The sequence below is a fragment of the Patagioenas fasciata genome, chromosome 2 (assembly GCF_037038585.1).
Source record: "Patagioenas fasciata isolate bPatFas1 chromosome 2, bPatFas1.hap1, whole genome shotgun sequence".
Lineage (NCBI taxonomy): Eukaryota > Metazoa > Chordata > Aves > Columbiformes > Columbidae > Patagioenas > Patagioenas fasciata.
The window spans coordinates 131,397,910-131,412,509 of record NC_092521.1 but is presented as its reverse complement, the minus strand read 5'-3'; the positions used below and the strand labels follow the sequence as shown (position 1 = coordinate 131,412,509).

The 14,600-nt window shown below is 37.9% G+C and overlaps 1 protein-coding gene across 9 annotated transcripts in view; it reads right to left on the bottom strand.

The window, feature by feature from the left end:
- Positions 1-14,600, bottom strand: part of TBC1D5 (TBC1 domain family member 5) — a 316,442-nt gene that overhangs the window by 24,860 nt on the left and 276,982 nt on the right. For all 9 annotated transcript variants that reach the window (XM_065830710.2, XM_065830709.2, XM_071804973.1 and 6 more), the window contains one exon: positions 1,566-1,665. In XM_065830710.2, coding sequence (XP_065686782.1) covers positions 1,566-1,665 — 100 coding nt within the window. The remainder of the gene's footprint in view (positions 1-1,565; positions 1,666-14,600) is intronic.

Below are 14,600 nucleotides of genomic sequence, written 5' to 3'. Positions count from 1 at the left end.
ATTGTGAAGAGAGTGGGACTTGGAAGAAACTAGGCTGGAAGGCTCTGAGAGAGTTGCAGGGGTGCAAGGATGAAGCTGGTGCACCCCCAGAGCCAAAGCTGTACAGGGGACGGCTTTCTCCTTCCTGCAAGGGTAACACACTGCCCCACAGTGCTCTCAGGATGCTACTGCCCATGAATGTTTTTGTTTCTAGTATATGTGGGAGAAAGGGTTTAACACCTGCATATTATCACAAATCCTTTGCTTTAATTTTGTGGATCCAGTGCCGAAAGGCAAACTGCTTCAGATATCTGTGTCTGGGTTTGTTCTGATCGCTAGTCCAAAGCCACTGCTGGTGAAAGGCTTATGCTTGTACTTGAACTGATACCCCTGCTAAACACTCCTTGTCTTCTTTCCTAAAGGAGAGAAACTTCAGCTTTTCTTCTTGACACAGTAATCTTTTCCCTATCATATCAGCAGCTAAGAAGTTATCCCTTTTAGTCTCATCATCGCTCATGTACCTTCACAGAAGCAATACAATACATCAGACTAAAGCTGCTGGGGTTAGAGGTTTACACTTGGCTTTTGAAGGCTGTGATTCCAAACTTTATACACAATATTTATAGCTTTTCCTAGGCTCATAACAGTGGCTACTAAAACACTCACAAAGAAGAAAATGAAAATACAAGTATAACACGGCTTTCACATGTGATCTTTTTCATCTGGCAAACTTAGGTATCATATACTTAGTTCTAACCACTGAAATATTCAACTTTCATTTATTTTGCTTAAATCTTGCAGGCTATAAATAAACCTTAAAATTATTGCAGTTGTGCTCTGATTTCTTAACAACAGTGCTTTCTCACATAACAAAATGTACTAACTTTTGGAGTTCAGTTCAGCATACCTGAAAAATGCTGCTTTTATCATAGCATAGCTAAGCATATTTACACCTGAACTGATTGAAACTTTTTCTTTACGTTCTCTGATTTGTCTTGGCAATACACAAGTCAAATTTTGAACTGGAGTCTTTGCTGATTCTGTTCCCAAAGCCTTGGCTTCCATCTTAACATATTTCTCCTGGTCTGAGAAAAATATTACAAACTAGCCAGCCTACAGAAACACTTTTTTTACATTCTGAAGGTGATCAGGATTGTGAAGATACAACATTTAGTGAAAGTCTATGAATTTTATACATCTATCATCACACGCATCAAGTATCATTCTGGGGCTGTTGAACTGCAAACTGGCTTAAAAGGTGTCAGCTCATATGCTGTGAGCTCCAGCATGTCTCTTGCAATACAAGAAGTCTTAAGAGCAGGCAAAGGGTATTTGTGTCCAAATGCACCTACATTTTTTTACCATCATCAGTGGCTATCATACTTCCAAATTTAAAAGTATGACAGTATAAAGATACATAGTTGGCAGCATCTGATAACTAGGTACATCTATACATCTATTCAATCTTCTTTGTGGCTTATAAAATAACATGCACTGTACTATATAACTATTATTTTAGTTCTAACACAAACATGGAAAGAGCCTTTGCAGAGATTTACAGGGTTAACACAGGGTAGTGCACTCACCAAGATGTGTATTCATCATCTTCGCGCAATATTTGCACATGGCTTCCAAGTCATTTAGTTGGCCTTGTAGAAATGAAATTTGGGCCTCTAGTTCCTCCTCCTGCAATTAAGAGGTCATGAGCATTAAAAAGCACCTTTAATGATACACAGTAAAATTGGTTAGCTAACCATTGACATGCTTAGACATCTTCTAGTTTTTCCTATTCCTTTGATCTTGAGAAAATTTTGGAAATGGAGAGAATCACCGCCCAGTTGATTTATTACAAGAATTCTAAATTCTTTTATCATTTCGTGGAAATAGGGTTTGGTTTTAATGTTTCAGTGTTTATTAATACTACCCTTTTTCCTTCTTCAGAGGTAAACAAAAATGTGCCTACATTGATCTAAGAAAAGTTAACAATTTGTGCTTCTTTTACAGATTAGCTACCTGGTTTTGCTTGTGCACACAAAGTACCACAGTAATAGCTGAAAAAATTCACCAAATGAGAAAAATTCTCATTTCAGGCAGAGCAATTTCCACAGCAATTCCTTTGAAATCTCAGCAAATTTTTTTTTTTTAAATGTCAAGGCATATATTTCATAAGACCTAATTCCATACCTCAAAGATGTGTTATTGTCGTATATTTCATGCTCAGCCAACTGCACTTCCACACAATGTCTCACATAATATTTAGGTGAAAACTAAATATAAAGTGGTTACTCTAAATTATCAAGCTATTTTAAAATAATATGCATCCAGTGTAATTTAAAATATTATTTTGTTTAAAAAATCATGATTTTAAGGCCCAGGAGAAGGGTTATCAAGCCCCATGCCCTGTCTGAGCGATGGGAACTACTTCAGCTAAGAATTCCTCTTTGATCTCCTTTGTTTGCCGGTTTACAAGTGTATCCAGTCTTGACTTTGAAGACAATACTGCAGAGAAAGTTCACCAGTCCTTCGGAAAAATTCTTTCAAGGCTTAGTCACATATAGTATTAAGGAGGTTTTGCTTGTTTGTTAAAGTATGCGAATGAATTCAAGCAGATAAAGGCAAAGTAACTTTTTAGCTTCCTATTTTGTTAGAAGTTTTGAAGTTTTATTGCACTCTTGTTTGATGGAGATTGCTGAACATTAGAGTGTGAATTTCATTTCAAATGAAAAAAATCCAAAACTGACCAGCAAGGATAAAGAGAATGAATCAATCTTGATTTAAAGGTGCAAGGGATCTTAATCTTCATCAGAAACTGATTCAGAGCCATAAAAAGGAAATCTTGCTCTAATATAGCACAGATCCAAATGGAACTAATAAATAAAAATAAATTTAACAGTAGCATTTTGCAAGATCTGCCAATATCAGTTTTTCCCTACACACTTTTTCCTCACAGTTTTTCCCTACACACTTTTTCCTCACACATTTTTCCTCTGCTATTTCCTTAAATTAATATACCTTCACCTTATTTTACTTAACCTTATACTTTGACCACTTAGGCCTCCAAGGGATTGATTTTATATTGGCAATTTATAATTGCTGAAAGACTAACCTCTTTCAAAGTCTGCTGTTCTGTCACAGCCTCTACAAGCATGTCTGCATTACTTCTTCTATTCAAGCTATTTCCCTGCAGAACTCTTCCTAGTACATATAGCTAGAAATTGCAAGAAATAACGTACCATGAATTTTAAATTGTCAGTGCACTGCAAGTGCAGCTGTGAGATAGGGAAAGGTGACAATATCTGAGTATTTCACTATAAAATAACACAAATTCTAAAATTGTTAAGCCAGTAATTGAAACCCAGTTTATCTGCTGCAAGTGAATAAGCAAACTTCTGGTAGTAAATATTACCAAGTCTGCAAGACTATTTTTTCTTGTTCATGGATCAGAACTGCAGCAAATCAATGTTAAAATGCTTTTGGACAGCTCTATCCACTTGGGTAGATTCTAAAACCAGCCTCTTCAGCTGTACAACAGAATCTCTTAATTTCGCCAGTGTAATCTACATCCACCACTCTTGCGGCTTGTTAGGATCCAGGATGGGGAGTAGAAACGTTCAGCAGAGCCAGCACTACCTAGGAAGGTGCTGAGGCTGGGAACTCACAGGCAGTGCAAGAGGCTACCTGCCAAGTGGGAAACCTTGCACAAGGCAGAGTGAAGGCACTTGGAGTTCCTCACTGACCTGGTGCCCTCAGGAGGGGCACCAAGGAGTGCTGCCAGTGGGATGTGCAGGACACTTACTTGGCACACGAGACAACCAGATGTGTTGTTTGCATACGAAGACAACCCCCAAACAGTGATGACTTGCTACAAGACATAGCCCCTGCCCTTGCTTTCACCAGCAATGCTGTGGCAACTTCTGTGCAGATGGAGCCCCGAGGGTGACCTCCTTGGAGGGATATTTGCTCTGTTGTAGTTGCCACAGCAGCAGGTGAGGAGCTGCAAGAAGAGGCAAGTGTGTTTTGTTGCAACAAAACAACAAACAGGTGATCAACAGGATCCTTCAAGGTATAACAGCTTATACAATGAACAGGAAAGATGCAACTGATGCAAGACAGAAGAAGACATGCACTCCTAAGGGGGTGAGCACTGGAAGGCTGTGACTTCTGGCAGAAGGAGGGCTGCCCAGGGTGCAGGGCCCAGGCAGTAGAGGGGACGAACAAGCTCCCTCAGAGGAAGAATCGAGGTCGGACATGCCATCAGAGCACTACCAAGAGAAAGCAATGAGGGACAGTGAGCAGGGTGGTGAGTCTTGCAGCCAGACCCACCAGCTAGGGAGGTTTGCTGCTTGCCTGGAGCCTCAGTTTGTGCTGTTGCAGAAAGACAGTTCGGGATCACCTAATGTTCTGATGTTTTTCTGCTTATTCATGAATACACCAATGACATGGTGATGCGAAATCACTTCAGTTTAAAAGTGACTTTAGGGCTCTTGGGCAACAGTGAAGGGTACAGGATTCCTGGTGGTGTTCCTCTTTGATTCTATGGCAAAAGGGAAAAGCCTGGATAGCAGCAGATGTATCCAGTGGCCCACATACGGCTACATACTTGATGGCACTAGTTGGGCTTCAACTATTTTTCTTGTTGCACCAAATTAGATGAGAAAAGACAACTTAGAGAATAGGTCCACCTGGCAAAAAGAGAGAAGAACATTGTGAATAGACTTGCTAATCTAGTGAGGAGGACTTTGTCTGTCATAAAACAGTGACCTAACCCAGACATACACGAGGAAGTGATACATATGGAGAAGGTATGCAGAAGGTCCACTTGGTTGAGCGAGAGCTTCTTAATGAACTAAAATCGAAAAAAAAAAGGAGATGGAAATGGTGGAAATGGAGAGTGTGTATGTGGAAAGAATGACAGGAAATAGAGGACAAGTGCCCAGTCATTGTTTGGGCACAGAAACAAAACTCGGAGGGACAAAACCCAGCTGGAGATAAAATTAATGGGGACATTAATGGGTAACAAGAAGGAATTTTACAATATGAGAACAGAAAAGGGAGGTTCAAAGAACATGTAGGTCTATTGCTTACTAAGGGAGATAATGGCAGAAAAAGCTGCAGCACTCCCTACCATTTCTGCCTCTTGCTTTTTAGGCAAAGTGTCCTCCCAGAGTCCTGCATGTACAGTTTGGGAAGGAGAGGGATATCTAAGAGTTGGGAGGCAATAGGTTGGTGAACACCTGAAGAAGCAGCATGTATCCAGATGCAAGGGGCCACATGCGACACATTCATGGGTGCAGAAAGAGCTGACAATGTGACTGCAACACTACTGGCTATCATCTGTGAAAAATCACTGTTATTACAGGACATCCTTGATGACTAGAGAAATACTAAAAGAAAAGTGAGAAGGAGGATCTAAGAATCTATATGATGGTTGGCCTCACCTTAGTCCTTGGAAAAATCGTGGAGCATGTCCTCTTGGAATCAATTTCCAACATGTAAAGGAGAAGATAGTAATCAAGAAAAGTCAACAAGGATTTACCAAGAGCAAATCATGCTCGACCAATCTAGTTGTCCACTATGGTGAAATGACTGGCCATGCAGATGAAGGGAGAGGACTAAATGAAATATGATAAAATACATTTTTACTTTAGTTAGGCTTTTGATACTTATTTCCAGAAGCATCACCATTTATAATATGAGGAAATATGAAACGAGTGAAAGGATGTAGGTGGGCTAAAAATTGGTCAGATTCCCATGCTCAAAGACTAGAATCAATGGCTTAATGTCCAGTTGGTGGCTGGAAATGAGCACAGTAACCAATGGACTGCTATGAAGATACTGTTCAGAATCTTCATCAACAGCCCATATGAGGAGACAGACTGTACACTCAGTAGGTTTTCATATGATTCAAAATCGGGAGGTGTGGCTTTCATGCTGTTTGGTAGAACTTCAATTCAGAAACATGATAAGACATTGGAAGCCTACACAAAATAAACTTTTTTGAGGTTTCTGTTTTAGAAACTTCAAGAAGTGCAAAATTCTGCATCTGAGGAGTAAAAACCCAATGTACTGGGGCAGACAGGGAAGGAAATTGCTGTGCTTCAGGCCTTTTGGAAAAAGATCTGGAGGCTGTAGTGACTGCTGAGCTGATTATAAACTAATAAATTTTTCTTATCACAAATAATGTACACAGTGCACTGGGCCACATTAGGAGGAACATGGTCAGCAGATCCACGGAAGTCATTACTCCCCTCTACTCAGTGTTTGTGAGCCCTCTGAATAATATTTTGGGCCTCCGGTTCAAGAAGGATGTTGAGAAACTGGAGAGGGTTCAGTGCAGGGCTACTGTGATGGTTACAGTAGGACAAGTGGTGAGAGCTGGACTTGTTTATTTTAGCAAAGAGGAGGCTAAGAGGGATCTGCTGGGAGCCTGCAACTACAGGGAGCTACAAAGATGATGTAACCAAACTCTTCCCAGCAGTGACAAATAATATAGAAGGGACCATGGCCCCAAAATGCCCTTTGGAAGGTTCAAATTGGTCATTAGAAAAATATTCTTCATTAGAAGAGCAGTGTAGCACTGGAAGAGGTTACTCATAGAAGTGGGAGAGTTTCTATTCAAAGTCACTGACCTGATCCAATGTTAGTTCTTGTCCTGCTTCAAGCAGCAGCTTATAATCAACATTTCTAAGACTAACCTTTCCACAGTATCTTTCTAAAATTGTATTGCAAATTATGAATGTTTTAACATTTTGTAAAGTTAAGCAGTAAAATCACAAAGTCCTCAGAAAAAAATGACAATTTTGTTTCAGTATTCTAAAGTAAAATTGTTTAACAGTAATAGATGAAACAACTGATTTGGAGCCAGTATTGTGCAGATACTCTTGATCCTCGTCCAGACAGTATTCAGTGCACTTTTCTCTAAGTGCCAACTTTTGTGTTTCATTGTGCAGAGACGGTGAGTACCCTAGATACCATTTTTCTTCTGTTTACAAATTGCAGTGCTGATTTGATCCCTCTTATGCATGAACAGAGACTTACAAATTCTTTGACCAGACCAAATGTAAGTCAAGAGGAAAACATTATGGTCTATGCTTCCTTGAGAAACCAACTTTTCGGCTGATCTGACACACACAGTAACAGAAATACCTGAAACGTGATTCAAGTTGATTCAGCCACAGCTCTCAAAGGTTAACCAGTTGACCACAAAATAAAAATCAATCATTTAAATAACTAACCAAGGTAAAAAATCAATATCACCTTAGCAAACAACATGTCCTATAAAGCATATAAGCTCAAAATTTTCCAATATTGGGAGCTGCATTATGAGAAAGAAAAACAAATCAAGCAGCAAATCAAACAAAGGAATCACTGTATCAGACAAGGGAGACCAAGATGTGCAAATTTAATGATGCAGCCTTGTAGAAAAACAAGTCAATAAGACTTTCTGAAAATTTAGTCTTGGGGTCCTCAAAAAATGTTTTCCACTCTTTCAACATGCCAGGTGATGTAAAGTCTTACCGATGATTAGTAACATCTTGAAATGAATATAAGAGTAAAAACAAAGTAGATTATTTGTGATGCCACATTGATTTACATTTCACTGACAATATAAAGCAGGCTAGTATTTATGTCTCCAGTCAAAGCAAGACTCTATTTGAGTACCTCCTTATACAGGTCTCCAACTATTTCCTTGTTGTGGCAAGACTGAATTCGCAAAAAAGTTGAATTGCATTAATGTTCCTTATATTTGTCTTTCTTCTTATCATCCAGAGCTTTGCTTACATTGTTACATTTCCTTTTTTCTTTTGCCTTGAAAGCTAATTCCTTTTATGATTAATTATTTGCCATTTCTTTGCTATTTTTTTCCCCAGTCTATACAGTTCTGGTGCTCTCCATTTGTCCAAAGCTCGCTCTTCCCTTTTTATTACCTTTCCTTTCATCTATCATCTCACCTTTACAAAGATGGCCATGGAAATAAATTTTTTATATCCTTCCTTCTCTCCTGAGCTCATAATGAGATCAGTGATGCCTCTACCATACCCCGTTTTTCATCAAATTTTACTGTTTCAGAAAAACAGCCATGACTAACTGAAAGTGGTCAGCACCTTCACGAAGAGATTACAGAAAGTTTTACAGTTTTGACATTGCAATCCTATCCTTTTACAGCTCATCACTTTACAAGCTGCAATACGGTTTGCGGACATGGGTAAGGGCGCTTTAATTTAGCATCCTACACAAGCCAAGGTCTCGCAAAATATAGTTTTGGCAGAAGCCACTCTTTCTCAACCTTGTTTATAGCAGTTAAAACGTTTTCTTCCCAATACATGACATGTAGCTTAACAAAGAAGTAAAAGGGTTGGAAAACACAGAATACGAATGCACAAAACCAGGACTGTAACTTCTTTTTTTCATGCTAACATTTAGTTTTCAGTCTTACTGTTTAGGAAATTAAAGAAAAAAATGTATTTTTGCCTGTTTTGCTCATGTAGAAACTCAAGGAAGAGTAAACTGTTGTTAAAGGCTTACAACAATGTATGTCCAAGTACTTCATTCACAAACACTCAGAATGGAAAAACTCCATCTTAAAGCTGAATCCTTCTGAATATGAATTAACTTGGCAGCACCACCATGTGTTAAGTGCAGTGGAAGATAAACTACTTTCAAAGAGAAGAGTATTGAGAAGTATTTAAGGTGTTTAAGCAATAATACTGCAATTAAAACCACCAAAAAGTGACAGAACTAGTGTTGGAGGAAGGGCCCTTTCTTCCTGGTACCGCATCTGATGCTGGACAATGATGGGTAGGGTGAAGCATTATGAAAAAAGTGTGGTGTTTTTTTTTGTGTAGTTAGTAGCTACTTGTCCTATATTAATCTGCCTGGTCACATTTTCAATTCCTTGAGTATTCATAGTAAGAGCACTAAGGAAAAAATCCCCTGAGCTCTTGGAAAATTGGCAGAGCAAATTAGAAAATAATTCTGATGAGATATTGAAACATTTAGAGGGAAATAATGGAAAAAATGAGATTAATACAGGGAAATCCTGAAGCCAGGGACTTGCTAAGGGTCTTGGCAGTACTTTAGTGCTTATTTATAAAATATACACAGAGTATACCTTTTGGATATTGGTAGCATTTTACATGTCAAATAAGATTCAGATGCATGGCATAAATTGCTTTCTCATTTAATTTTATGCAAATTTCCCTGGAGTAGAAACCAGTGGTTTCTGTTTCCATTTTGTGAGAATTTATGTAGTTTTCTTTTTCTAATCTAACAATTAAATACGAGATTTAACCTTTTAATCTTGAACCACTGACAGCTGAATGCTGGTTGCACCACCATAATTTTTTTATGATCTATGCCAGCCACAGAACAGTCTACAGCATATGCTGACGTTTAGACGATAAACCACTGTTTTTGAACAATCAATTACATACAGTGGAATTTAAACCAAAATTTAAATGTATCTAATTTACTAATTTGACTTCTCTATTATTTAATTATATCACTCATGGGCACTCATCAGGACCAAGACCTCGCTCTGCTGGGTACCATACACACATAAAGAAAAAAAACTTGCTTCTCTAAAGGACTTAAGAGTGTAAGCCAAAAGGCAACAGATGGCTCCGGGCACACATATGGGGAAGACATGGGAACAATATGGCTATTAGTCAGTACTACAGATATGGCTTCGGCACGTTAGCAACCAAACTGTTGTCATTGGAAAGGTGGAATTTTTAGGAGAGTTTTCATAAGGCGATTGCTTTGCAGATGTTCAGAGAAACTTTTTTCTATGTGGAAGGGGCTATGAAGTTATTAGATGCAAGTTCACCAAGCATATCAGGGTCAGGGATGGAATATATAGTGTCACTTTTACATAGAGAATTTTGCTACTTGTGAAATGTTTGCACAAATTGGAATTATTTCAGATAGTAATATACCCTGGGAGGACACAAAGAAGTTGAGATACTGCCTTCAGGTATTAATTCCTGCAGAAGTAGAGGTTATGTTCTGATTTCCTGTGCTGAACTATTACCTGACAATATTTGTGTCCCTGTGCTAGCTCAAGTATCCCCATGCTTAATGTATTTCCAAATACACCTTATTCATGTTCTGTTTTCTTCATATCTTCATGACTGCCAATTTTTTATTATTTTGAATATACTTTTAGTAATGTTGGACATTTTAAGCATAGATAAATACTACAAACATATTTTGTTCCTTTGGACTGTGTGCACAGTGAACTTGAGCAATGTTTTCATTTTACACCATTTAAATTCCTTCTCATGTTTTTGTTTTACACCATTTAAACTCAGGCTGCTTCTATAATTCCTTTCTCTCTTGATTTCCCCATGCAGTGCTAGTAGGCATAGCTGCTCAGATACTTGCTAATAGTTACATACTTATTTCAGTGCTTTCCTAGATCAGGATCCTCAAAGCACAAACAGGCTTTCTGTCAGATTAACAAAGGAAATGGTGTAGTTATCCACATTAGAGGAGGACGAGGGGAATAAAACACCTACAGAAACATAACCTTTCTTTTTATCTCTTTCCTCCTCTGTCTGGATTATTACTTTGAACTCTTGCTTTCCAACATGGCAATTTTGCTTTCTGGTAGTACTATATGTCTCAGAATCCATCAGGGCACATAAGAGTAAGAACAAATAACTTAGGTAAAAAGTAATCCTAAAAGTCTAGGTTCAAAATAGTTAAAACATTTCAGAGCATGATGCAAACTCTGCTCAAATAATTAAATTCAGAAGAATTACCGATTTTAAAACCTCAAGGCCACTGCATAATCTTCAGTGAAGATATATGTCTGTGACAACCCTCTGGAAGGGGTGGGAGAATGGAATTCAGAAAAATAAGAAAATAAAATGAAGGATAAGAGGAAGGTCAACAAAATATTCATCGTGACTCCTAGGAACCAAGCTAAATCAGGTTATGCACCAATGCTACAAAAAAATATTGAAGTATTTGGTTCAGAGGGCTCTGATTGAAAAGAAGTATCAAAAACAAGAAAGGAATTTTATAATACAGATAAAAATGTTCAACTAGGATGATAACAAGAAAAAATTGCCAATAAATTAAAATGCTAGAAGGCATTCAGCTGCAAAGGCACATATTTTTGGGCACTAGTACAATCCTGACTTCCTCTGTGTGGTTTCAGTAACAAGACAGAGAGGAATGGCATCACACACTGCTTTCCCAAGCTATGCACATATAAACAGAACCAACAGATTACTGGTAAAGGACTAAATGAATAAATAAAAATTTCAACCTTTCTGTCCTCAAAACCCCATAAACAAGCAAGCAAAATCCAACAAAACGGAAAGGGTTGAAACTCTGATTCAGAATAGCCAGTGACCCAGGAACTCTCTCTTCCAACATTCAAATTTCCAACCCTCAAGAGTTAGCATTGTTCAGGGAGAACCACACCTTTCAAATCCAAGAAAAAATATGTTTTTCTTACCCTTTAAAAAATTGAAAATGGGTGAAATACATATAGATGTGTAGTTTAATGCATTATGCATCTGTAGCTTTTCTGAAACATAAGAAATATTAATTTCTGGTCAGCTATTTCTCATCTTCTGAACTAGAATAACTCTTTGTTCCTCTTCCTTGCCCTCTGGTTTTATGAGGTAAAAAATATTTATTTACAATCAATATTTATTTATAATCTCTACTAAGATTAGTGACTGTGAGTCAAAATATCTGTTTCATTGTGTTGATGTAGAATTATCTAATTATTGGATTGATTGTCTCTTAAAACAGAGCTAAATATATTTACATATAGTGACATTTGAAAGAAAGTGAAAGATGGAACCACAGAGGGTCTCCCTAGCCCCCTGACAGAGCCATTTCATTTCAATTAAAATCCTGAAAATAGCTGAAACGCTGGCTCACAGCTTCTGAACACCAGGTCCTGCTGTTGAATTTCCATGTTAAACAGTTCGAAGTCAATTTGACAGTGCCGTGCTGTTGGAGTCAGCCTAGATTGCCACTTCTCACCTTGCCTGGAGATGATAGCAGCAAAAGACCACGGGCTTGGACATTTTCCAAAGCAGCTCCCACTGTCAAACCTATTACTGGAATGGCTTCCAGGTGCACCAGCCTCTGTGTCGCAGAACTGGAAACCAGCCCCTGTGCTACTGGGGCATGAGCAGCACTTTTTTCCATCTAACCTGGGTGTATTTTCCTCTTAAAAATACCCTACTCCTGTGATCAGATAACCTCTCCTTAGCATGAAGATGGACAAGGATAAACACGAATAATGGAAGATGCTCTTGCCTAGAGACAAAGAAAGTAGGGATGGAAACAGACCTCTTCTTCAAGCAGCCACAAGACGTGTGGGACTTATCTACCTGCTGCCTGCACAAGTCCATGTGCTGGCACTGCTCTAGGGGACCACAGAGACAGTCTAAAAACAAAAAAACATGAAAAGCTGGAAGATGTACAGAATGCAAAACATTTTGCATAACTGATTGTGGATGGGTAGGCACTGAACAGCTGAGAAAATTGGTAGTATTTCACTTGTTAAGGGAATAGAAAAGAACAGAAAGAGCTGTAGGATAACAGAAATTATCCCTTTGAATAGAAATGCTGATAAAAGGTTTATCTCAGTGCTGCTATTGACACTGTTGACTTAACCATATTGGAATATCTCTTCATAAATAATAAAACTGACCTATTAATTTAAATGGTATGACTGTAAGTATTTTGGAAATAGCTATAAATAAACACATATGCGAATGAGAATCCCATTTCCTCCATTATATTTCAGTATCACATCTGATGGGCTTTCTGCCTGTCTGGTACACACATTGCTGCATAGGCCCACGAGGGCAAATATAACAGAAATGTGTGCAGAGGAAATAAACCCCATCATTTTATTATTTTAGAGCTTTCTGAAACAATGTAGTAAGTATTCTGAATGCATATGGATATGCACATGGAATGATTAATACATAGGTACTCTGTAATGAAGAAAGTTCATGCTCCATGCTTCAATATTATATTATGGAAGTATTTGGTTGCACGTTATCGAAATGGTTGATTTGGTGTGATATATAATTATGCTTCTTAATTTTGCTGCCTGAATAAGCATTTTAACATACACACAGTTCGATGTATGCAATCCTTTATGAAGGACTCTTGAAGTTTAATTCATACTCATTAACTTTTTTTAAGCATCAGTTGCAAAAAAGTTTCCCTAACCCTTTCTCTGTTCAGGTTGGATGTATTTGACCTTTGATTTGGTTCCTAACATGACTTAGGACACAGACCATCTTATTATTTAGGGTTTTTAGAATCTCTGATTACATTGTTCAGAGTTTAAGGAGGCTAAAACTTAAGTATAGTGATTATGCAGGGACTGTAATTTGTACTACATTGTTAAAAAAACAGAAACACAAGTTTTGTTTTTTTTATAGGGAATGATTTGATTTAACCAAACACAGACAAAAATACGGATGAAGCTATTAAACACATACCTACAATTTATTTCAGTGGGAAAAAAAATCTCCCCAAACAGAAACCCTTTATTTTCAAGAAAAGCTCCAACTAAAACAATACCCTGATTTAGAGCAATGTTTCTCATCCATGTCCATGTTTTTGTTGAGAGTTCAGTAAAAGTCTCTCAGCTCTTCACAAAAAAGCAATTTTGTGGTGTTTTCTTAAAAGAGCAGGATGAAGGGATGAGATTTCCACTGAAGAGGAAAAAAAGGGCAGCTCAAATCACCAACAAAGATCCTCAGATACATTTTCCTTTGCCACTGGACGCTGAAACATTAACTTAATGATTAATGTATGGAAAGAGGATGCATAGAGCAAGTCGTGGACCTGCTGCTGGTCGCACAATTGCTGTGGAGTGAAGGATCACACTTCTTGGCTCCTAAGTCACTTTGAACCTATTGTAGATGTTGCCAATAGTCTCATTCACTCATGATTTTGCTATTATTTGATTTCTCCCTCACAGTTTTAAAGGGCTGCTCAGTAACTTCAGAAGTTCTTACTGTCTTCTTTCAAGTGATATCACTCTAATTTGCTTCTGTGCAGAAGTTAATGGCAAGTGTGATTCAACTGCACGTATCTGAATCTCTTGTACCAGAGAAAGCCAACAGTTTACACTTTTAAAATCTTCCAAATGGCCCCACAGATCTGCTCTGTATACATGTTTATCACTCCTAATATGACACAAAAAGCACTGCAGAGCCACTTGGATTTTTATTATATTTTCTTTTCCTAAGCAATTAACTTCTTGTTTTTATCACTGTACAGTTTCTTTTTTCCTGAAATGAATTACTCCAAAAAGTATAAGGAGCATTAGGACTCAAAGCTGCCACTGATGCATACAGCTGTCGCTCTACTAAATTATATGAAACTTGAAAGTATTTCTAATAAAATACTTTAAAAGGCAGCTTATTTTCCCTTGCACTTTTTTCAGCTCTTTCATTTGCGTCACAGCATCTTGTGGGAGCCTGAGGAAGGCAACAGAGAAAAAAAAAATCACATTTCCAAAATATCTCATAGGCTTTTCTATGAACTCTGTTCACATGACCTGGCAGCATCTCAGATTTAATGTTCTTTTTATCTATCCTTAAAATTACACCAGCGCGGAAGTA